General features: G+C 36.9%; 1 protein-coding gene and 1 long non-coding RNA gene across 2 annotated transcripts in view; one reads left to right on the plus strand and one right to left on the minus strand.

Moving 5' to 3' along the window:
- dars1 (aspartyl-tRNA synthetase 1) overlaps nt 1–26,216 on the plus strand; it is a 37,320-nt gene that overhangs the window by 4,531 nt on the left and 6,573 nt on the right. Inside the window, exons 2-10 of the mRNA XM_067409427.1 lie at nt 136–238; nt 1,843–1,872; nt 2,624–2,681; nt 3,365–3,457; nt 6,958–7,060; nt 12,667–12,769; nt 13,187–13,267; nt 15,255–15,314; nt 22,683–22,794. Coding sequence (XP_067265528.1) covers nt 136–238; nt 1,843–1,872; nt 2,624–2,681; nt 3,365–3,457; nt 6,958–7,060; nt 12,667–12,769; nt 13,187–13,267; nt 15,255–15,314; nt 22,683–22,794 — 743 coding nt within the window. The remainder of the gene's footprint in view (nt 1–135; nt 239–1,842; nt 1,873–2,623; nt 2,682–3,364; nt 3,458–6,957; nt 7,061–12,666; nt 12,770–13,186; nt 13,268–15,254; nt 15,315–22,682; nt 22,795–26,216) is intronic.
- On the minus strand, nt 16,000–25,916 carry LOC137035784 (uncharacterized). Its single transcript, XR_010897117.1, has 4 exons — nt 25,136–25,916; nt 22,663–22,845; nt 17,010–17,096; nt 16,000–16,630 (listed from the first exon to the last, which is right to left on the minus strand). It is a non-coding gene; the product is annotated as an uncharacterized lncRNA (long non-coding RNA).

Consider the following 26,216-nt stretch of genomic DNA (forward strand, 5'->3'; position numbering starts at 1 on the left):
GCAACTTAAAAAGCCTGCAGGACACTGATGGTTGGAATGCTTTTTCTCCATTTATCAGAAAAGCTTCCCGGAAGGAAACTAAAAAAAGGTAGATGGAATTTTGACAGATCTGTTTTTGTTGTCTTCCTGTTTCAGAGCTGGTGAGGAGGAGCAACAGGCCCAGTCCAAGAAAGCCCTGAAGAAACAGCAGAAGGAAGCAGAGAAAGCAGCGAAGAAGGCAGAGAAACAGGCCAAACTGGTGAGGCGACGCAAACACTGCCCACTTCTCTGCCCACCGCTGCGTGTGGAGGGGCTTCTATTGTTTTGCAATTCCTGCTATTGCAAATCTGTTTGTTTATGAGAAAACGTTTCCTCAATATTTTTAAGTCAAATCAACCATCCGTGCTCATTTTGTTTGTGTAATGTCTTATTTCATTTTTAGTGAATGAAATTGAGGCTGTGAGGTATAGAAGTACAGTTTGCTCAATAATGTACTGGATTTTTAAAAATATTTTTAAAATGTATTTTGTTACAAATATACTGTTACAGCGAAGAATATATATATAATACATATTCTAATACATATATATAAATACAGTACTGTGCAAAAGTCTTAGGCACGTCAGTATTTTCACCCCCCAAAAAAGGTTTTAAGCCAGTTATTTATATCTTTTGCTGTAGTGTGTCAATAGGAAATATCCGTTCACATTTCCAAACATTCTTTTTGTCATTAATTGTAATAATCCAGTGAGATTTTTGATTACAAGGAGTCTGACAACAGCCGGTGCTCCACACAGTGATCTGATCTCACCATCATCGAATCCGTCTGTGATTACATGAAGAAACATATGAAACTGAGACAAACTAAACCCAGGAGAACTGTGGCCGTGTCTCCAAGATGCTTGAAGAAACCTGCCTGCAAAGATACAGTACTGTGAAGAGTTTTAGGCACTTGTGTAAAAATGCTGTCAAGTGAGGATGTTTTTAAAAAATAGTTTTAAATTAGCCTGACTTCGTCATACTCATATTCTAGGCAGAAAAAATGTTGTGGGCGGGGTTCGGTCTGGCACCCAGGCTAGTTATAAATAGATTTTATTTATCAAATAACTTATATTAACTAAATAATATTTTGTGTGACCACCCTTTGCATTTAAAACAGCTCTTGTCCAGGTACACTTGGGCATCATTTTTCAGGTAGCTTTGGAGGCAGGTTTCTTAAAATCTCTTGGAGACACGGCCACAGTTCTTCTGGATTTGGTTTGTCTGTTTCATCTGTTTCTTCATGTAATCACAGACGGATTTGATGATGGTAAGCTCTGATCTCTATGTGGAGCACCGGCTGTTATCAGTCTTAATGTGTATTCAAAAATCTCACTGGATTATTACAGTTAATGGCAAAATGAATGTTTGGAAATGTGAACGGATATTTCCTATTGACACACTACAGCAAGAGATATAAATATATATCTCTAATATATATCTCTACCCCTGTTGGGGGTGAAAATACTAACATGCCTAAGACTTTTGCACAGTACTATATAAATATATATATAGCAGTTTTTTGTCTCCTAGACATTTGTGAAATATTTTGTTGAACTGAGTGACACTCATGTACACAAGATTCATGAAACGTGAGCAGAACAAAACATTCTTAAATTGATGTTAATTGGAATAATTTACACAGAATTCATTATTGCTGTAACTACAAAACTAATTTTATTTTCAATTTTCGAATATAGATGTGTTTTGTGATCTTACAGTGCTTGCCTTTCTATAGAATAATCAGCATGTTATTTTTACTTGATGTAAACTTTCCCTCAACTGTTGAAGTTTTATTGAAATCATTTCCTCTCTTTGATTCAGGCCACAGAGCAGCAGGAAGCTGATGAGGATGTAAGTTCTATTTACTTATCCTGAATATCACATTTCATATATTAAAGAAATAGTCCACCAAAAAATAATAAAAATGCTTTATGTACTCACCTTTTTGGTGTTTTAAACTATTAAATGGTTATTATTTGGAAATATTTTTTTTAAAGAATGTACAGATCACTTTTTTTCATCCAGTTACAAAAAATGGGGACTTTTTTTTTTGATGCACCATAAAAGTGGTCCGTATGAATAATTTCTGAAAACATTGATAAGCTCTTTGCTTATCAGTGTTTGTTTAATGAGCAAATTAGTCTTTTGTTTGATCTTTTTCAGTCAATCGGTTGATCCAGTATACAAAACCTCTTTAGTTCATGAATTGAACTGATTTTTTTTCTCACATTCAACTCACTGATGACATTCACGATCCATCCATCCATGATCCATCCAATTTTCTCAAATTGGCAGCTTACTGGAGTGTATAATTATCAGTATCCAACTTCAATAACGACTTTTATAATTTTGAATGAATTAACTAATTTTGGTCTGTTTGACTTAGGATATAGTGCTTATATGGACTTATTTTATGAGACTTTTGTGGTACTTTTGCATCTTTCTTGAAACATGAATGCTTCAGTTCTTCAGTTCAAATGTTCTCTTTTGGTGTTACAAGGAAGAAAGTAAATGACATGAGATGAGGGTGAATAAATGATGACAGAATTAAAAATATCCCTTTAAAATTCATTACCATCCCTGTCTTCTTTTCTCCTCTCAGGATTTTGCCAAGGATCGCTATGGGATCTGCCCTATGGTCCAATCCCAGGAGAAACTGGGTCAGTGTCTTTCTCATTTTTTAAGGGGAGATTTAAGAGGGTATCTCGCTCCCTCAGGATGAATATAGACGGGTTTCCCTGTGCAAAATTTGCTGTAGAATGATAATTAGGAATGTCTTCAAGCTTAAGAGATAATCTAAAGCTTTTGGGATCTCCCTGACATCCCCTTCAGCTCCCCTCGCTGTCACACATAATAGTCTTGAATAACAATATGAGATAAATCTCGGATGAGAAATTAGGGTGACATTACTCCCAACTGTCCGGCTGCGAGTTTTTAAGCTCTGCTGCTACAGAACAAAGTCGTCTCCCACCAGCATTGCTCTCGGGCAGAGATAGACTAAGCTTTCATGTGGGTGGATTCTGGATCAGTCAAACGCCCTGAGCTCTTTCACTGGGGCTAAGCGGGACCGCCCCGTCTCCGCTGCCTCATAATAAAGTCATAATGTGACTCAGCGCAGGCAGGGTGACACTAGGTCTGTCAAAACGGAGAAGAATTCACGTGATGGTCACCTTTCAGACAGGGCTTGTTATGTTTCATATTTATTAGCCCTCCTCCCGGTGGCTTTGTAATCCGAGTAAATGTCTTTGTGGGGATCTGTGTACAAGGGGGGAGGCCTGTCTTCTTTGATGTCTTTTCTCTGAGACTCTCACTCTCTCTCTCTCTCTCTCCTGGATGGAGGCAGACAGGGCGTTGGTGCGTGTCCAGGACCTGACACCCGAGAGGGCAGAACAGCAGATCTGGGTGCGCGCCAGAATTCACACCAGCAGAGCTAAAGGTAAACTCCTCCTCACTATTACACAAGCTCATCTGGAAGTGTTGCTCCATTCATTTCAACACGTGGAAGCTGCTCTTACTAAAGTTCAAGGGTTTCTTATTTGACATTACAGGCTATATTATTGCATTGCAGAATCCAAAAGAAAGACTTGGAACGGCATCAAACCATACTGCTCATACTGTTATTACTAGTGTTGTCAAAAGTACTGACTTCAGTACAAAGTCGAAATTTTTAAAATGTGATACCACCATTTCCCCCGAGTTGAGCAAATTCGTAAACACCTCTGATTGGCCACTGTGTTCACACAATCAACAGATATGTCTTTGATTGGCTACAATGATCAACGCTTCAAAAACTTTGATGCTCTTCACTGAGCGCTTACACAGATACACACAGGAGCGTTTGAAAACAGGTGTCTATCAGCCACTCATTCTATCAGCAAATATATTAGGGATCCGCTCATAGACGCCTGATTTCAAACACTCCCGTGTGTATCGGTGTAAGCGATTTTCGTCAAGAATGTCTATTTACAACATGTTTATGAAGCATTGATCATTGTAGCCAATCACAGACATATCTGTTGAGCTCGTGAACACAATGGCCAATCAGAGGTGTTTAAGAATCCATTTAACCATGCTAAAAATGCTAGGGGGAAATGCTGGTATCATCACATTTTTAAAGTTTTAGTACCCACTTGGTACCGAAGTCAGCACTTCTGACAACCCTAGTTGTTATAGTACGCAGCATTTATACTGAGAAAGTTCAAAAGTCATATAATACCCGGATGACTTTGGGGAACAGTCACATTTACCTACACAGCAAAATTCTGTGGTCTGAAATGCAGTCATCTGAACTGGAATCAACCTGATTCAGAATTTCAGATACAGGAAATCATTTCTTCATGCAGATTTTGCATTGGATTAAATTTTGAAATTAAATTTGAATAGGCAAGTTCACACGACCACTGTAAAGCTGCTAAACCTGGAAGTCAGTGGTTCTTCATCTGTTACTGCTCTGTTGATAATGGACAATGGACTTTCTTTGCCCGCAAAATTTTGTTAACATGACTGCACTTTCCTGCATTAACCAAAATATTCTCATAATGCACTCAACCTTCCATTCTTAGTGTGACAAATGAACGGGAAGTAATATTAGCCACTATTATGATCTCTGTATTGATTTATTACTTGAGCAGACTGCCAAGAATTTAAGGTATTTTTTTTTACACAAAATTGAATTAACAATGCAAAAAAAAATGTAAAACATGTTGCCACTCACAGAATAGAGTATTCAGTTTATGCTGCTCAGTATGTAGTGTGCTAACATTTCATTTTGAACATAGCCATTGTGTACAATTAACAAATATTCTGTACACATGACCTACTATAATTGATAAAATGTGAAGTATGCAACAAGAGCACACTACATTGGTTTGTCATGCCACAGTGGAGTGCACCCAAAATGTCCTTCCACTTTGAGAGTGGCACTTTTAAACATGTTTTCCTAATTATTTGATCTGACCAGCAAAAGTTGAGATGTTTTAACAAAAAGATGGATTAAAAATGTGAAATATATGTATATGTGTTTGAAACGTTTATTGTTGCATACTACTTCATATACTGTTTTTGTAGTATACAGTGTATATGTAATGCACAGTATGCAGTCAGCTGTATGTTCCTCAAAGCATGTTTTGCACATTCGCAAAATAATAATCATGATTTACTATGACCCAAAAAAAAAAAAAGTTCCATGTTTTCAGTCCTGTAATTTTCCGTACCCATGATTAATACAGGTGATGAGGACCATGGGGGATATGGGTGCCCTCAACACGTGCCTTATCTGTGCCAAATCTTTATTTGGATGAATTGCAATGGCGATGAAGGCTTATGAAAATAGTGTCCATTTCACTACAAAACTGACAAACACTTCCTGTGGTTGCGTTTTGTTGATAGTAAATGACACCAATAGAAACTGTTCAGTTGAATCCTCAGCGTAAGTGAAACTTTGTGGCTTCCCCTGTCTGTCCCACACCATCCAAGTCTGAGGGGCCAACACGTTCACACCTGGTTTAAGAGTGCGCTAATGAATAAACCATGTATTACGGCTATATCACTAACATTTCCTTCCAGGACAATTTCCATGTCAAGAGTCCTTTAACCTCCAGCTTTCCTCATTCTGTCAGTGTGCTCTGGGCTGAAGGATGTCCTTTAGCACAACAACATCCTGATTTGCTCTGGGATGAAGGGTCTGTTTTTAACTGTCTGTCAGGCTCTGAACACTGAGGAGTACTTCAAAGTGTCTGGGTGGTCTCTGATCTTGACCTAATCCGTGTCAGGTTTACACAAATCGGAGTTTGTTCACTCTCAAGGTGTCTGATTAGCAATTTGGTGACAAGTCAGAAGTTTGCACATTGTGTCTTTTAAAGAGACGTCCAGTCTGTTGATAGCTGATTGGTGCCAGTAAATTTGGTGCTTTTATTTAACTCCTCTGACTGCTCTACAATAATCTTAGAGCTAAATCATAGTTTGTTAGAGGTGTCTGACCGAGTCTAAATATGATAATATTCTCTCAAGTAATTGGTTAATATTTATCGTTGATACACTCATTCTTGTAGTTCTGGTTTTGTAATCAGAAACCATCTACAAGTTTCTGTGAAGACACAAGCGGCATTTGCAATGCATATTATAATGTGATGTTGATCCCTTTGAGGACTGACTGGATTGTGAAAGTGTGCACATTATTATGATGATACATTATTATGATATTATTAGTGGCAGTGTTGATTAATATTGCTCATACTTTGAACAATCCCCTATAAATATAAAAAAAAAAATAAACATTTATAGTGATTATTATAATATTATATATGCTATACTATATTGTATCATATATCTCATCATATCATATATCATAATTGAATATTATTTTATATTTTATTTTATTTTACATTAATTATATTTCAAAAGTCAAGTTTGTTATGCTCACCAAGGCTGCATTTATTTGCTAAAATAAACTAAAACAGTAATACTGTGAAATACTATCACAATTTAAAATTACAGTTTTCTGTTTGAATATATTTTAAAAAGTAATTTATTCCTGTGATAATCATTACTCCAGTCTTCAGTGTCACATGATCCTTCAGAAATCATTCTAATATGCTGATTTGGAGCTCAGATAGATTTTTAAAAAAAAATTATTAATGTTGAAAACGGTTGAGCTGCTTAATTTTTTTGTGTAAACTGTGATACATTTTTTTTATGATTTTTTTTTTGATGAATAGAAAGTTCAAAAGAACAGCATTTATTTGTAATACAAATCTTTTGTAACATTATAAAGGTCATTTTCAATCAATTTAATGCGTCCTTGCTGAATAAAAGTATTAATTTGGACAGTAGTGCATGTTATGTTATATTAGTGGGCTCTTTGTCCTGGACAGTAACAACCACCCTGGTTTTAAGGCACGTCGAGGTATGTTTACTGACAGGTTGTTTTTCCTCTAGGGAAACAGTGCTTCTTGGTTCTGCGTCACCAGCAGTCTACCGTGCAGGCCCTGATCGCCGTGGGAGACCATGCGAGCAAGCAGATGGTCAAGTTTGCAGCTAAGTGAGTATAGGCTATGTTTCCTGTCAAACAATGGTGGGAAAAGTGAAGTCCTGACGACTCATTCCATTTTGCCATGTTAAGTGGAGATCGATAAAGTTTCACTTCAGAACAAAAGCTCCATTTTTGCAGTCGGAAACAGCTTTCCCTCAACATCGTAATGGGTCGTTCCCCTTAAAACAACAAACAGTAGATACATCAGAGAGACAGACATCTACTTAACAGTCTGGCCTGAATGAATGACTCTGGGTCTGGGGTCAAATAGAGGGTTGTGGGATAATAGGACCAACATTTAGTCACAAATACAATACTGAAACCTTTCGCTTCATACAATCTGGCTCTTGAGGTGCCATTTAGTTTCTTATTTATTACTGATTCCTTCTGAATGTCTGGAAATATGAATGTTTGAAAATGTTTCATCAGATAGTAAGCTTTCATGACTACAGTGGGTACGGAAAGTATTCAGACCCCCTTAAATTTTACACTCTTTGTTATGTTGCAGCCATTTGCTCAATAATTTCCTCATTAATGTACACATAGCACCCAATATTGACAGAAAAACACAGAATTGTTGACATTTTTGCAGATTTAACTGAATACTTTCCGTACCCACTGTATATGATAGACAAGACACTTTGTTTTCAAGTCCACTTCCAGTCTTTTAAGAGGGTCAGAGGGTTTGTTGCTTAAGCATGTTAATATCCTCAGTTTGCTCATGCAGCATTGAATGGAGGCTAAACTCTATTCACATTATCAGTCATGAATTAGGAAGGGTGTTGTGGTCTGGGGAGTTCCTTTCAAGTTCCTTACACTGTTGATCTTGTTTCCCTTTTGCTTGCATTTAAATTGAACAGTTCTTGACTCAAAGGTTCCTGGTTAATATCTGTGCACTTGGTTGATTCTTATCTAACTGAAAGATTTCACCTCAGCAGAAATGTTAGATGAGTGTTTCCCCACATTCGCAGGTCACTGGAGCGGGTTTTGTGTTCTGTAGAGAAACTTCCTCTCTCTTTGAATTACGTAAATGTTAGTGGAGTAACATAACAGTTATGTTGGCAAGTTTCAGTTAGGGGATGTTAAAGAAATAATCCAGTTGCCACATAACATGCTTTTTTTGACTGTATTGTTGCATTATGCTTAACACACCCAAATTGTTCTATTGGATACATCATTAATTTATGTACCTATTAATAAACCTATTTTAGACTACCAGAATGATCTAAAACAACTAAGTGGCATAATTTAAAGTAATGTAGATCAATATTAGCTGCTATAAGCTTACACTAGGATGCACATTCCCCATTTATCTGGAATTTTGTTTGAGATCAAGCTCACATTTCCTAAAGCACGTTCATTATTCAGCTTTTTGAAAGTAAAATAGTAAAAAAAAATCATGCAATATGAATGTTGCAGGGTAAAGAATAAAACCCATTGTAAAATAAATAGTTCTGACTAAAATCTGATTGAGTGAGTCATGTTTGAAATCGTAGATTTTTTTCAATTTTTTTTAAACAATATTTTATGTTACTTGTCAGGGCTGTTTACACGTCATTGTTTTCAACTAAAAACAGAAAACTTTTTATTAGTTTTAGCCATTCATTTACACGACAACAGCATTTTGGTGGCCTGAAATCGCAAACAGGTTTCAAAGTGCAAGTATTTGAAAACGATAGCATTGTCATCTCTGTGTAAACTGCAAACACGCAAATCTGTGAAAGCGGTGATGTCATGCACATGCGTATTACGTGTTTAGTCTATCCACCTTATTTTTTCTTTTTTCCAAGTGTTTTCTGTGAGACTTCCACTATAGGGGCATAACGAAAAGAATATCAAAGTGCAGTAAACTCCTTAAAAAAAAAAAAAAAAAATTGGATAGGCATGCACATTTGGTGCGAGTGCTCTGTATAAAAATGTGTATACGTTTCCATTTTTATTACGTCATTGTCATGTAAATGTACTTCAACCCACAGAATGTATTCGTTTAAATTATTTATTTATTTAATATTGGTGTTTTTAATGTTGGTGTATCATATTCCCATTTTGGTCATTTTCTAAAAGCAACAAAGATGCGTTTCATTGATTTTTACCATGGTTAAGGGTTTTCACATCTCTTACCATGGTAAAATCACTGTAACTTGCATTTTCTCATAGCTTTTATTATTATTATTATTATGATTATTATGTTAGAAATATTTGTTTTATGCTTTTGCTGAAAAATATCATGCAAGTTTAAATATCACTGGTCATGTTCAAAAGAAATATTTTTAAACCTGCCAAATTACGTTTTATATTACTTGGCAGACATATTCTGTTTATTTATTGTAAATATTTATATTTTAAATAATATGTTTAATAAAAAAAAGCATCAACTTGGATGCATTACAGTGCACATTGCATGGTTATTTTAACATCTTTTTACCATGGTAGATTTTATTATGCCTTTGTATGTATTGAAATTGGTCTTGGATACAAACCGAGCAATAGAGCCACTCAGTGCTGATGTCCACAGTAATTTTACATGCTCCTTTACATGCCTTCACCTCCTGTTCATGCCATATCTCTGTATAGTAAGATTATTAAGCATTGCTTCCTGAACATAGGATGCTCCAGACTGATTAGAGTTTCTTACCACCTCAAACGCCACAGACAAGCACCATGTGCTTTGGAGCGCAGCTCCCCCTAGCTGATGTTCAGTGGGTCAGTGGATGTGTAGTCTTCATCACTGAAACACTCACTCATCAGCTCTCTATCATAATTATTAGTGGTGCTTGCTAAGCTGCTTCAGCAAATTTTGTTGTAAATCAAATATTGTTTGAAAAAGCATATAAGCACAATCAGAGGGCAGGTCAACACACTTGCTCCCTGTGTAATCCTCTCTTTATAACCACCTCTCCCTTCAGCCCAGTGTCCTTTCAATACACGAGCACTAATGCAGAGCCTATTATGGGTGACTTAGTGTTCAGTAACCAGACTTAATCAGGACTTATGAAGAGTGTCTGTATGGAGATTGTTTGAGAGAGCCGTGTGAGCAGAACTGATCCCAGAGCGATGTGGCCGCTCTCTGAGCAGCATCTGGCAGGGACTGGCACATCTCATTCTCACTCTCTCTGGTCTCTCATTACTCCTTTGTAATGACTAGAGCTGAAGGTTGCAATCTCAATTTGTGCTGTCTGCTTTTCAAGCAGACAGTTGGCTGTCGTCTTTACGTTTGACCTTTAGAGAAGCGACATGGCTTAGGCTTGCCAATCTAATATTGTTTCACTAAAAGGAGTAGGTCATCCAAAATTAAAGTGGTCAATTACTCACCCTCATGTCGTTCCAGAACGGTTTGACATTATTTTTCATTTTTTTGACAGATCTTAAATGATAGTTCAAAGTGACCGTGTCTGTCAAGCTTTAAAACTATTGTGTTCCACTGAAAAAATAATGCTTAACTTTCATTTGCAATGAGAAGAGGAAATGTGAATGATATAATTTTCATTTTTAGGTGAATGTTTTTGCAGTATACGTGGTGGGAAACCTGTGGCCTTTCGGTTTGTGATGCAAAGAACTTAAAATACATATGGTTTCACCATAGTAAAAGTGATGTGGTTTGTCTTCACAACATCAATGTTTGTTTGAACTTTGGAAAGGAGAACTGCGTTTACCACGTGAGAGAAAAAGTTTGAAACAAAATAGAGTTGCAAAGGTACTGTTGCCTAACATGATCTCATGAGTTTCCATGAAGTTGGTTTACAGTTTTTGTTTCACTTGTGCTATTCTGAACGTTGATGGAAAAAAAAAACAAAGTGTTGTTTTAAAGTGAAATGATTTTGTTGTAGATCAATATCAAGTCTTAAAGGGTTAGTTCACCCAAAAATGAAATTTCTGAAATCACTTTTTTTTTAGATGTAAACAGATATGTATAGGCTGCACATCATTGAAAACACTAAAGGTACTCATTAATGTTATTCATAAGTGAAAAATGGTTTTTTTCTTTTTTCATTTTTCAGAGCGATTTCTGTCTTCCGGTTTGAAAAGCTGAGTCGGAGCAACGTCACAAAATCTGACGTAAATCGTGTACTTTCGGCCCAAGTATGGCATGGTCGAACATGCTGATGTAGACCGTTTCGAGCGGTTCTCGACATATATTCATGACATAAAGCTCATTTAATCCAATCACTGCGCTGTAGTATGCATAAGATTATAATTGCGGTATTATGCATGAGGAAGTATCACTTCTCTCGCCTCGGTCTCTTGTCATTCAGAGACATATCGTTGGTGTTTGTTTCCTCAGTGCTACAACACAATGTGTTTTCCTGTGACGCGACCAGAGCAGAGGTTTGTGTGCATGTGGATTGTTTTGCTGCAATCTTCCAGCACAAATGAAAAAAACATGTTTGCATAAGATCGCATTACAGCAGAGAATTCAAATGTCACAAAAGTGCTGTTCATCACCTTTGCCTGCTCTAGCAGCGTTCAAACATGCGAGCCGTAGGCTGTTTCCCTCAGCACTGCAGCACGTGTGTTGTTTGTATTTTGCTCACGATGTGGTCAGAACTGGAGTTTGAATACGAACACATGAAAAATACGATTGTACACGTGGAGCGCGCATATGATCGGTTTCAGCGCAGAGCTCCGCGATGAGTTTAACAACACTAGCCACGTTGCTCATAGCTCATACAGAATAAAGTATCCGTGTTTAAAGTTTTTATTTCACACATTCTCCTGCACCAAACATTAACCAGCACGGTGTAGTTATGCACACATATTTCATCAAGTCTTCTTCAAATGAATTATATGTGCAAACTGGACAATGATACAGTGGTGTAGCTTATCTGAACACGACGACACGATTATTCTAAAAGACTGATTTTGAGTGCAGTGCTCGTAAACGTAATCAAAATAGCCTATTATTAGCCCTATTAAATATTCTTTCACATTTCTCCCTTGTGATTGGGAGTTTGTTGTCATTTTCTCCGTGCTCATATATTAATATTCATTATTCTGTATAATGAGTGTGTTCTATGTCTGTGCGTCATTGGTTGTTCTCTCCCCTCTTCTCCCCCTCTACACTCCCACTTATCCAGAGCTTTACACGCCCATTTTAATAGACTTTTCTGAGCTTTGAGGTGTGAACGACCAGGGTAAAACAGGGGGGTTTCATGACCCTTAATTACTCACACTCATGTCGTTCCACTCGTGTAAGACCTTCGTTCATCTTTGTAACACAAATTAAGATATTTTTGATGAAATCCGAGGCTGTCTGAACCATGCATAGGCATCAACGTCATTGTACCTTTTGAGGTCCAGAACAGTAGTAAAAACATGGTTAAAATAATCAACGTGACTACAGTGGTTCAACCGTAATGTTACGAAGTGACAAGAATTTCTGTGCGCAAAAACAGAACAAAAATAATGACATTATTCAACAATTTGAACTGTTGTCCAAACGCTGACTCATTATTGGCTGTCAGCATCACATGCATGCGTCGTGGTGCTCATGTGTATGCTTCGGCCAATAATGAGTCAGCGTTCGGATGTGAACACGGAAGCCTGTTTGTCTCATGTCATGTCAGCTGTTCAAATGCATTTTTTTCCCTTCATCCTCTTGTATTTTCCATTCACAGCCTCACGAAGGAGAGCATCATTGATGTGGAGGCTGTGGTGAAGAAAGTGGAGCAGAAGATCGAGAGCTGTTCTCAACAGGATGTAGAGCTCCATGTTGAGAGGGTACAGATCAAAGATTCATCTCTATTACTCGATTACGAGAACACATCTGATTTTTCTTTGTAAATATTGAGAGTCTAAATGGAAATGATGCTCATCATGGAATATAGGATCTTTATATCTTTCACCACAATGAGACCTGGAAAAAAATGTGTTGTCATAATTTACTAATCCTCATGTTTCAAACCTGTATGACTTTATTTCTTCTGTGGAACATAAAAGGAGCTGTTTAGCACAATGTCTACAAGCTGCTGTAGTTTATGCAGTGAAAGTGGATGGGGACCAGTTGAGGTCACTAATCACATTAATTTTATGGAAAAGCGCAGCTTGGACATTCTGCTAGATAACTTCTTTTATATAGGAGTCTTGTATTACAGCTGTAATTATAACTTACACTCTTTTTCTATGTCTTTGTACTAGATCTTTGTCATCAGCCAGTCTGAGGCCAGACTTCCCCTTCAGCTGGAGGATGCTGTCAGGCCTGAGGGAGAAGGAGATGAGGTGAGAAACGGAGGGGTGAGAAAGTTGAAATGTGTGGTGATGAGTCAAGAACAAAACCCAAATGAAAGCTTAAAATGTTAAACAGTTTTCTCAGTTCAGTGTTACAATAATCAAGAGTCCAAGTTCAGTTAGACATGTTGAGATAAAAGAGGATTTTGTTTATGAATGAAATGCAAGCATTGCATTGTGGTATATTGCATTCCTTGCAGTGGAAAGCCCAAAGTATACTTGTTGTGTATTGTCAAATGCGTAGCCTTTCAAAGTATACTCCATTTGATAGCATACATCAGGGATGGACAACTCCGGTCCTGGAGGGCCAGTGTCCAGCAGAGTTTAGCTCCAACCCTAATCAAACACACCTGAACCAGCTAATCAAGGTCTTTAGGATTAGTAGAAAGTTATAGGCAAGTGAGTTTTTATCAGGGATGGAGATACATTCCGCAGGACACTGGCCCTCCAGGACCGGAGTTGTCCATCCCTGGCATATATGAACAGAGGCGGTTGACACAGAAGTGCTCTAGAAAGTTTCATCTTTGTCCAGTGTCTGCGCTATTTTTTCTCCAGAAGTTATGAGCAATGAAATGTCTTCATATTCTTTTAAACTAAAGTTGTGGCTGTCTCATAACCGCTTCACACAAGTGCTTGTCAATGCAGGTGTCTGTTCTCTGGTATTTTGTTGTTGTTCCATCTCTTTAGTTTCATTTTCTACTGTGAAACAACAGCCCGGGCCAATGCCATCTGTGAAACAACTGTGCAAATTCAATTCAAATCGGCTGATGTGCATACGCACTGTATGAGGACCCTCGTGTATGCCTAAAAACTTGGGTTTAAGCTGTTGTGTTCTTAACATAGCAAATGCAGTAGGTCATTCAGGCATACCATGCATTCAGAAATATTAATTTGCATACTGTGGACAGTATGCATACTACACACTACAGAAACAGCTATTCTGAACTTATCTTCTATCTCTGCCCCTCTTTCTTGACGTCAGACAGTTGATGGTGTTTATGTAGTAAGACAAAACCAGCTGCAGTTGCTGTCCAGGTGTTCTCTGCAGGGATTCCACAACGTCAGTCAGACAGAGCATCTGCCGCCTCATTACGTCTGTGTCTTATCGGGCCGGTCTGAGAATGAGTAGTCTTGATCAGTTTTCAGCTCCTACAGGCTTTAAGAAGGAAAGATTACTTTGGAGCCATGGGGGAGCCTCTGCAAGAGAAACTATTTGAACCTTATTTCTCATATATATATATATATTATTACAACTGGGTATATACACTACTGGGTTGGTTTGAGTCTATTATGCTCATCAAGACTGCATTTATTTGACCCCCCCCCCCAAAAAAAAAGTACAGTAAAAACCGTAACATATTAAACCATTATTACAATTTAGAATGACTGCTTTCTATCTTTATATATTTAAAAAAATTTGATTCTTGTGATGTCAAAGCTGAGTTTTCAGCATCATTACTCCAGTCTTCAGTGTCACATGATCCTTCAGAAATCATTCTAATATGCTAATTTGCTGCTCAAGAAACATTTCTTACTATTATCAATATTGAAAACAGTTGAGTAGCTTAATATTTTTGAGGAAACCATAATTCTTTTCAGGATTCTTTGAAGAATATAAACTTAAAAAAAAAGTTTTAGTTTCTTTATAAAAAATGGCACTATGCATTATACTTGCATAATTTTCAGCTTGTTGCAAACTTTTTGTAAATTTAAATATAAAAGTATATAAAAAATAAGGTTCAATGAAAAATATAAATAGGCTGTTTCAAGCAAAATTAAATAAAAAAAATCACAAATGTTTTTATCACAAATGTTGGCACGGCAAGTGCAAATTAGTCTGGCAGAAAAAAATCCTTGTTGTTGAGCCCTAATGGAAGAATCATATCGGTTTTGGACCAATCAGATTTATTCTTGAACTGTCAACAGGGTCGAAGAAATTCTTTTTGAGTAATAGTGACCTTTTCTATTTTTCTTTCAGGAAGGAAGAGCCACTGTCAATCAGGACACCAGACTGGACAACAGAGTTATTGATTTGAGGGTAAGCCCATCTCCATCTCTAGTAAATGTCTGTCCTGAGGGGTCAGGTTTGATTAAAGGGGTGGTTCAGTGGTTTTTTTCCTAGGCTTGATTGTGTTTTTGGGGTGCAGTTTAACATGTCTTAATGCTTTGTTTTTAAAAAAGCTGTATTTTTCATATATTTTACCTTTATTCTACACCTCATATGAACGGCTTGTTTGACTTCCTGCTTCTATGAAGTCACTCCCTCCGAAATACGCAATGTGCTCAGATTGGTTAGCTGGCCCAGTGTATTGTGATTCGCTGAAGCGTCCAGAAACGCCACGCACCTTACCATTAGTTGTTACATGTGCTTCAGTGGAAATGTAAATAATAGCGTCTATATTGCTGTATCAAATTGAGCCGAATCATACAAGCAGGTCAAGCAGAACCCCTGCAATCGCTGCTTTTAAAGGTCGTTTATGAATGGTATTTCATTTAGTATTTGTGTCAAAGTGTTTAGATATGCTGTCACTGCTGTTTGTTAGCTTTCAATATACGGTTTTATCCTGATTAAAGCTTTACTGTAGCCAAATACATGACTGAGTAGGAGCATTTTTGTAAAGCATGAACAACTGTTTGTCTATGAACATAGAAGTATGCAATATAATTTAGCTAATGAGTCTATATTTCTGTATCAAATTGAGCCCGAATCAGACCCAGATGAAAAGGGTCAAGCTCTCTGCAATCGTGGCTTTTAAAGGACGTTTATGAATGGTATTTAATTAAGTATTTGTGTCAAAGTGTTTAGATATGCTGTCACTGCTGTTTGTTAGCTTTCAATATACGGTTTTATCCTGATTAAAGCTTTACTGTAGCCGAATACATGACTGAGTAGTCGCATTTTTGTAAAGGTATCGTTTAATTTATAGCATGGACAACTGTTTGTCTATGAACATAGAAGTTTGTTGGCCTTTGTTAGAGAAGTATGCAATAGAATTTAGCTAACCTTAGCTGGCTAGCGAAGCAAAAACGCGTTGGTCTTTGTTTACGTCCTTGATGCAACCAAAAAATAGCAACAGAACTATACATTTAAAAGACACGTACAAACAATAAAACACACTTACAGTTATGAAGCCAATAAACAGCAGCTGTGGGATCTGCTTCTTTCAGTAAAAGCCTTTGTACAAATCCAGCATTGAACTCGTGTAGATTCTGGAAGCTGTCTTCAGCGCCGCATCCAGACAATATCACTGATTATTATAATGGGTTCTATTGTCTTTTGACGCGTCCAGTGTACACAACTCTTCTGCTTCCACATGCTGCGCCACATGGCCTCGCCCACTTTGTTGCGTGTTCCTGGGGAAGTGTTTTGCAGGGTTTATGATTTTATGATGTCACCAACCCAGGAAGAAGCTTGTTGTAGTCCAAACCGGTCATTTTTGTAGGCATTAAACTGACATAACTTTAAAAGACAATATCTCAGTTTGCATTGAACTTTCAGCGTTGTAACTTAGCAGATATTGTTTATGCTTAAGCAATAACTAAAGTTAAAAAGTGAAATTGCAATGAACCACCCCTTTAAAATGGCCCTGTAATTATATTATGGCTCAAACGAATGGCTTAAAACAGCTCAGGTGGTTGGTGATTGGCAAATGCCAGTAGGTTTCTTCAACTTTGGCTGTGGCTAGATTTAACAGATCAATGTAATTTTCATCTTCTGTCATTAATTACTCACCCTTATGTCGTTGCAAACCCATAAGACCTTTGTTCATCTTCGGAACACAAATTAAGATACTTTTGATGAAATCCGAGAGGTTTCTGTCTGATCCCCAAGAGAAAGCAATGTAATTACCACATTCAAGGTCAAGAAAAGTAGTAAAAACAATAGTTCATGTGACTAGTGGTTCAACCTGAAAGGATTAGTTCCCCCAAAAATGAAATTTCTGTCATTTATTACTCAGCCTCATGTCGTTCGATACCCGTAAGACCTTTGCTTATCTTCGGAACACAAATTAAGATAATTTGATGAAATCCTTGAGCTATCTGGCCTCTGATAGACTGTAAAGGCCAGAACACACCAAGCCGACGCCGACGAACTAGTGGAGACGAAAGCAGACTGCGGGGTTTGCTCACGTCGGCAGCGTCTGTGTCCAAAGTTGCCCTGACACACCAAACCGACGCTAAACAGCCGGAGGCCAAGCAGCACATCAGTTCTGCGCCTGCGTGAGATGAAAAGCCTTTCAGAAACAGCAGGCGGCAGTAGCTGAGCAGCCAATCAGAATGATCAAATGGCCCGACGGACCGACGAGCTCCAACGCCGATTCAACATTTCGAATCGGCCGAAAAAAGGTAGACGAGGACCAACTTCAGCCGACGGTGCGGAACACACTGAGAAAACTTAGTCAGCCGACGAAGAAAAACTGCCAGATGGCCGACCGTCGGCTTTGTGTGTTCTGGCCTTAACACAATTACCACTTTCAAGGCCAAGAAATGTAGTAAAGACATTGTTAAAATAGTCCATGTGACTACAGTGGTTCAACCTTAATGTTATGAAGCAACAAGAATACTTTTTGTGAGAAAAAACAAAAATAACGACTTTATTCAACAATTTCTTCTCTTCAATGTCAGTCTCCTATGCAGTTGATGTTGTACACACAGTGCAGCGCTTCCGTGTTCTATGTCAGACCGCCGACTCTACAATAAAGTGGGGTCTATATTTTTTTATCAGTTTTATTCTGATAAACATGACACAATATAACATTAATATTATATGAAACAAGTTTTTACTATTATAAAACATGGATTTGTGAGCATAACAGAACTAAAGGTACCCAAATAAACATGTCGTTATCATTGGTGAATCCATTTGCTTTCGAATCGCTCTCGCGGTATGATGGCATACATCACGTGGCATCAGTACCACCACAAATTTCTAACTGGCATGCACCTCCATAGTCTGTCCTCCCTGACTTCCTGACATTGTGAAACATGAACAAAGCGATAAGGTTCTGAAATAAAGGAGAGAATCCCAAATGAGCCCATTGTTCAGATTTATGAAGCCCTGATGGTGTTGTTGTAGGACTCGGGTGCAGTGATTGGCCGCCTGTGCTTTGTGAGAACACCTGTTTCTCAGACAATGTGTCTGTGTGCTTTCACACTTTGATTTTAGTGAACAGTAAAGCAGTAAACGGTTTCCAGAGGTGGCAGGCTTTGCTCTAACATTATGAAAGTCTTCCGTGTCACACACCGTGCTTTTTTTTTCACACACCAAATGAGATCGAAATCTGGCAGTGCTATAGGACTGCTGCAGTGCACCTAGCTTTGAGAAAGCGTCTTTTTTAAGAACTTCCAGAAAGTGAAGGCAGAAATCTGAGAGTGTGAAGCGGGGGAGTCAAACCACAGGACAACAGCTTTTTGCGCCTCTTCGGTTTTCACTGCAGCCTTGTGAACACTAAGGTGACGCACACAGTTCCTTTCTCCACGCCTACAGCGAGAGACGTGTGAGGACTGCAACTGAAACCTGCATGTTTACACACTCCACTGATAACAGCTTTGCATGTTAACTGTACAACCGCTTAACTTCACAAACTAATTACTAAATGTCCTGGCAGCCTATTCCCGGGGTCGTGTTATCATGATCTGCGCTAAGAATATAGACAGACTGTCTTAATATGTTGACTCTTTGATATTTATTAGCAGATTAATATGAGGAAGTCCTATTGTCCTGTTTATATTACATTTATTGTATGATATTAAAGTCATAAATTACTACACAATAACTGTTATTTAAAAACAACAACAATAAAAAATTAATTCTTGCAGATATATCAGGGAATGTTAAAATGTTTATAGTAAATTTAAATCTTTCTAGTTACAGCTATATTTAATTGCTAGAAATTTGCTGTTAGTGAGTGCAATTCTCTATTTAATGATTAAAACTTCTCATATTCATTAGTCAAAAGTTGTAGGAATCCATTTCCAAGTTATAGGCCACTAATGATAATATGCACTTTTTTCCTGTTCCAAAACCAAAGCTGACTTCTACCTAGATGAGAAAGTTTTCCAAAAGAAAGGCAGCATAGTTTTGTACCTGTATCTTGTTTTGAACAAATTCCAAAGCAGAAACACATTTTTTTTCTCTTTTTTCGAAGGGAGCAGTGCATTGTGACAAGCTCAAAGGAGAAAAAAGAATCCATGATTACAGATGAGAAATATCAGTTTGAAATATACACTTCTGTTCAAACGTTTGGGGTAATATAAGGATTCAGCAAGGATGGAATAATTTATTTAAAACTGACAATAAAAATTATATTTCAAATAAATGCTGGTCTTTTGAACTTTTCCATTCCTTTTTAAAGAATCCAGAAGAAAATCACATTTTTCACTAAACTATTCAGCAACACTACTGTTTTCGACATTGATAATAATCATAAATGTTTCTTGAGCAGCAAATCAGCATATTAGAATGATTTCTAAAGGATCATGGGACACTGAAGACTGGAGTAATTATGCTGAAAATTCAGCTTCAAAATTTTAAAATACATTAAAATAGAAAACAGTTTTAACTTGTTATATTTCACAGTATAACCGTTTTACTGTTTTTTTTTTTGTTTTTTTTAATTAAATAGACTTCTTGCAAAGACAATATAAAATCTTACCAATCCCAGACGTTTTAACTGTGGTGTACTTATATTCAATACTGAAACTAATCATAGTTAAAGGTGATAGAGAGGATTTTTTCGTCGACTGAGAATCCAAAGACTGTTAGTGAGTTTTTGAAATGAGCGCATGCATAAGAACAAACCCCCTCCTTCTCGTGCACGAGTATTGGAACACGAGTGTTTGTTTACCACCGGCATTCGCTGTGTCATGTTTTTTGGATTTATGTCGGACTCACCGCAGGTAACTCATAATCTGCAGTTGTTATTCCTGTCTCCTGACAAAAACATTGCATGCGCCGCCTGTGTAGTGTGGAAAGTTACTGGAGCGCGCAGCCACACTCGTCTCTCACAAGTAGGGCTGGGCGATATATCGAATGCTTTTGTCACGCGCATTTCGTCAGTAAAGCCGGTTCCTGATTACTACTAAATCGGCATCACCTGCTTTCAAATGAAGCGGCATTTAATAGACAGAGCCGTAGTTCACTGATAAGCCACGCAATATCGCGTTCAATATCGACGGCGATTCATATCGATATTGAACGCGATATTGCGTGGCTTGTCTGTGAACTACGGCTCTGTCTATTAAATGCCGTTTCATTTGAAAGCAGGTGATGGCGATTTAGCGGTAATCAGGGAACCGGCTTTACTGACGAAATGCACGTGACAAAAGCATTCGATATATCGCCCAGCCCTACTCACAAGGAACGTCACGGCAGTCATTGACAAGCCAGAGGCCCAATCGTTTACGCAATCATCGATTGGCTGATGTTTTTAAGGCCCTACCTTGTGCACAGATGATGTATATTAATATTATTCCTTTCAGTGCACCTAATAAATAGTCTTTTATCAGTTAGTAAAGACTGTTTCAAGTAATATTGAAAAAATGTATAAAACAAAACATCCTCTTTAGCACCTTTAAATAATGTTTTGTCTAATTAATAATCACCTATTTTACCCATTGTCTCTGCCTGTTGTGTATTTATTGTATTTATTACCCTTTATTAACGTTAACCTCAAAAAACGTTAACCTCAAGCTAAAGTTCACCAACCATCTAGATAAACACTCTTTTACAGTAATAACAACTCTTATCTGCTTGAAGACCAAAAACTCTAAAACTGTTTGTCAAGTTCGCATGTCAATATTAAATTTAAAATCTGCGATAAAAACTGACAGTAATTGTATCATAAATGTAGCCTCTTTAACTGAACTCACATTAAAATGGCAGTTTTTTGATACCAGTCCAGCTAATGCACAAGCATGTTAGATCTGTTTGCAGAGCTGCTGCTAATATATGTTACTTTCAAGCAGGGCTTGACATTAACTTTTTTTGCTCACCAGCCACTGTGGTTAGTGGTTTTTCCAAAGTTACTATTTTGCTGTTGGAAAATTACATTTGTATATGATTAAAGTTGACTTTGGCATGGTTAGTTTACTTGATTTGTAGTAGTTTTACTTGATTTAGATGATTTAAAACCCTTTCAAACTTACAAATCCAGATTAACCACCCAAATCAAGACTACATTGTATATCAGCTGGCATGTACAGGTGGGCAAGGGGTGGGCAATATGAGCAGAAAGATTTAGAAAGTTTTGTTTGGCTAAATAAAAAGCATGTATATATTTATTTAACATTTTTTGTTGTTTGATTAAAATTAATGACAGACAGGTATTCAACTGGGCTGCTGAATGCATGGATGTAATATCCTGACACAGTTTTTACCCATCTGTTTACATCCACTTAAGCCCTAACTGACTGTATTCACACGAGATGCCCCACACAATGGGCATTTTGACATCTTTGTGCGCATATATTTGACCATTCAAGAACTGTTGTGTCATTCAGTGCGATTCCACTCATCCCGCCTTCACTAACAGCAAGTTAACCGATAAAGAATTGTAATTGAAATGTAATTTTGTGATACGATGAGTTGGCTACCTTTCATTTGGCTGTAGGCTGAAATTATATTCAACTTGCCAAAGTGGCTAGTGGGATTGGCTGTCTTACCTGCCACAGCTGAAATCTAACCGCATTTGGCTGGTTGGCAGGTGTTAATGTCAAGCCCTGCTTACAAGTCTAAAATTCCCCTTAGGGAGTTTTAGAGGTTTATAATGTGGTCATAATGAGGTTGAAACTACAAACATGCAACCAGGATAGATCTGATTAATTTAAATCTCTAAAAAAAATCTTAATGTTACTATCACATCAATTCTTGCCTGCAGAAGCGAGTCTGTCCTAACTGAATCAAATCCAATAAACAGGAGCCTTGAAATATTGAGATAGAAGCTGATTGTTTCTCTAGGATTTATGCAAGCTCTGTAAGTCATAAAGAATCGGAAATGTGGCCCATATCACGGGTCATCAGGGAGTCATCTGATTCATGGGAAATTCAGGCTGAGAAAGCTTTTTTTGCCTAAAGACCAGAGGATTCAGGAGGTTTGATTGTTGCTGAAGATTAATTTTGCAAGTACTGTGTCCCTTTGGTACTGTGAACAGGACATAATTTATTTGTATCTCTAACAAAAAATGACCAGAATGTATTATGTTGCCAGTGAGATTTTATTATAACATAATAAAAAGATGTTTTCCTCCAGAACTTGTGCAGAAATACTTGCAAAACCTTTGCAGTGCAAAGTGAAAAGTAGATGGTTCAACATTGCATAATAAGAGAAGTGCTGATATCAGTCTCTGTCACACCCAAATACAGGTTACATAACATGTTTACTAACCCATACGTCTTCCCTCACAGACCACGACCAGCCAGGCCATCTTCCGGCTGCAGTCAGGCGTATGTCAGCTCTTCAGAGACACGCTCATCAACAAGGGCTTTGTGGAGATTCAGACCCCCAAGATCATCTCTGGTACGACCATCTCCAAGTACACTTCTTCTCTCTCCTTTTGTTCACATCTTTCTTCATAATTTTGGAGAGAGAGAGAGGAATATTTCACTAAGTTAACATTGGCCTAACCATGGTACTGAGGAGTCATCAGTGGTCTTACCTGTAATATATAGACTTATTGTAACAAATGCTACAGTTACAAGAACTATGTTAGATTTTCATAACAGCAAGTACAAGTTAGAATCAAGAGCTGTGTGTAAAATGTGTTCTAATGATGATTGATAGGAAAAACCTGGCCTTCTGATATTCTAAGCAATGACATAGACAAAATCATTAAGAGCCTAATGAACTGTTAAGGAGTAGGAAATAAACAATTTCAATATAAGAGAATGTTAAGTAAATTTAGTTTGGCTTCCCATGGCACTTTTTTATTAGAACATTCAGTCAAACTAATTAAGTTCCAGGTGCTTAAATAATATCAAATACATCATATTTCTTATGTAAGCAATTCAAATTTAAAAATAGCTGCAAAGCAGCAATAATGGGCCCAAACCCCGGCGTCTTCAGGGCAACTGTACACGATGAGCAATATGCATTTAAACTGGGTAAATGTAAAAAAAACTGTAAACTAAAGAAATGTAAACTTCCTGTTTCCCCTTTTTGTCATTAACACTGTTTAAGATGTCCAATATCCCACAATTTAACATCTTCCATGTCTTGCCACCATGTTCAGAAAGTTTGGTGTGAATCGTATAAATGCTTTAAGAGGAGTATTTAAAAATTTAGAGCCTGATAATAAAAAAAAAAAAAAAAAAAATCACATTCAAACCTAAATATCTGACTTCCTATTGGTCGGAGCTAATGACTGTAAATTAGAAAGTTCTCCTGCTCAATAAGAACAATACATGTACCAAGTTTGGTGACTGTAAGTAAAACTAACCCCCCACTTTTGTCAAAAGGTGGCACTGCAGAGCTCCCTCTCCATGCCCGTTTTAAAGGCTTTGCCCATGTGTACTTGCTGAGCGCTCTGATGTTTGTGTTGAGTTTCATGTAATTTGAAGCATGCAAGATTCTCAGAACACCCAAAAATATTATTAAAGTTTGGTGCATTGCCATGGAAACAGTATTTAAGATATCAAGAATCCTTTCGCAGGTCTACATCTGCTGTTTTTTGACATTATATGGATGAAGTTTAAAGTGAATTGGATAAAAATGAGAGGGCATTTTGACTAAGCTGTTATTTTATACTCATCAAAACTTTCCCCACATCTGAAACAACTTTTCTACTGAAGGCATATATGACATATTAAACATGTTTTGCCCTATCTTTTTTTCTAAATGCATGTTATTGATCTTATAGTTAAAGATTCATCAATTCATGTTTTGATCTCGCATTTTTTAATAAAATATCTTAACTCAATATTCTGATGAAACGACAGACTTCTCTGACGAATACTGGACTTCTCCAATCATTTAGTGTGCTTAAGTCCTGCCTCTTTCTTACAATCTTCTGTAAGCTTGCATTTAGATCTGCCTCCATCCAGTCAACAACCGATGGATAGAACCAAGTCCCCTCACTACTATTTTTTTTTCTTTTTCGATAATCTGTTTGATTCTAATATACTTCACAATAAGGACGAAAAGATCTGTTGCTACTTTCATTACACCGTGGCTTTAACCTCACAGAGTATCTGAGATGACATAAGGTGAACAATCTTGTCTCTGTGTTCACGCTGGAGTATCTGTATTCAAGACGGCAGGGACAGAGTAGCACAGGTCTTATCTCTGTCCTCACACACTGAGCCTTCTGAATGATTTCCTGCTCATGCTGTCCAACTTAGTTTATTGTTCTTTCTCTGCACCTTCAGTCTCTAAAAATTTCAATTTCAAGGATTGATACTTTTTCATTTTCTGAGGTAAAAAAAAAAGTCAGCGACACTGTCAAAACAGTAGCTGAAGAAAAAGTGGTGTTTATTAAGGAGATATGTCTCCAGTCACTGATGGGGTGCCATGTTAGCACTCTTGAAATGGTGGGTACACCGAGTGCTATCGGATATGCTGGGATTCATGAGCATAGCTGTCTTTTTGAAGAGTTCAGGGCCTCTTTCTTTTTACTTGACTCACAACTGTGCAAATTGATTGCTTTCTCAGCTCTTACAAACACGGTTCACCCCCCAAAAAATCTATTATTTTATGTTACAAAAGGTTCCCATTTCAGATATATACTGATCTTTTGAAGTTCTCCGTTTTAAGCCAATCACTTGAGCCATAATATGATTACAGGGCCATTTTAATTGACCCTGACCCCTCGGGACAGACATTTACTCTTAAATTCAAAAATGAGAGATGGAGTTGGACTTACCCTCAAATCGATAACTCTGTTGTCCAATCTGGTGTCCTGATTGACAGTAGCTCTTCCTTCCTGAAAGAAAAATAGAAAAGGTCACTATTACTCAAAAAGAATTTCTTTGACCATGTTGACAGTTCAAGAATAAATCTGATTGATCCAAAATCTATATGATTCTTCCATTAGGGCTCAACAATAAGATTTTTTTTCTGGCAGACTAATTTGCAACATTTGTGATAAAAAAAAAAAATATTTTTTTATTTAATTTTGCCTAATAGCCTATTCATATTTTTCATTGAACTTTATTTTTTTATATATATACTTTTATATTTAAATTTACAAAAAGAAAGTTTGCAACAAGCTGAAATTTTAAGAATAAGAAATATAAGAAATGTTTCTTAAGCAGCAGATCATCATATTAGAATGATTTCTGAAGGATCATGTGACACTGAAGATTGGAGTAATGATGCTGAAAATTCAACTTTGCCATCATAGAAATAAAATATGTGGATATATATATATAAGCCTGTTTTTACCTTTAAAATTAAAGGATTAAATATAATTGAGATATAAACAAATTTTGAGTCAAAGTTGCATTTTTTATTTATTTATTTTTACTTTATTTCTTTTTTTTTTTTACAAAGAGGCTTCTATTTTAATGGTATAATGAAAAATCATATTTTGGAATGACATGAAGTGAATACTTTTTTCTTTATTTGAAACTATTTCTTTTAAAAATGTCAAATAAAACATAAAACTGTAAAAATGTAAAAAGAAATGTGTAATATATATATATATATATATATATATATGTATATATATGTATATGTGTATATGTATATATATATATATATATATATGTATATATATGTATATGTGTATATGTATATATGTATATGTATATGTGTATATATGTATATATGTGTGTGTATTAATAAATGATTCATTGCTTGTTTAACAGTATATTGTCCTTAGATGCTGAAAGTCTAGTGCAATAATGATGGTGCTCAACTCCTTCAACTGCCCTTAAATATGCTTCTTTTTTAGTCCACCAATGATTTTAAAGTCTGTGTATTGCGTCAGTTAAGGTCTCGTG

This window comes from Chanodichthys erythropterus, chromosome 14 (genome assembly GCF_024489055.1).
Source record: "Chanodichthys erythropterus isolate Z2021 chromosome 14, ASM2448905v1, whole genome shotgun sequence".
NCBI lineage: Eukaryota > Metazoa > Chordata > Actinopteri > Cypriniformes > Xenocyprididae > Chanodichthys > Chanodichthys erythropterus.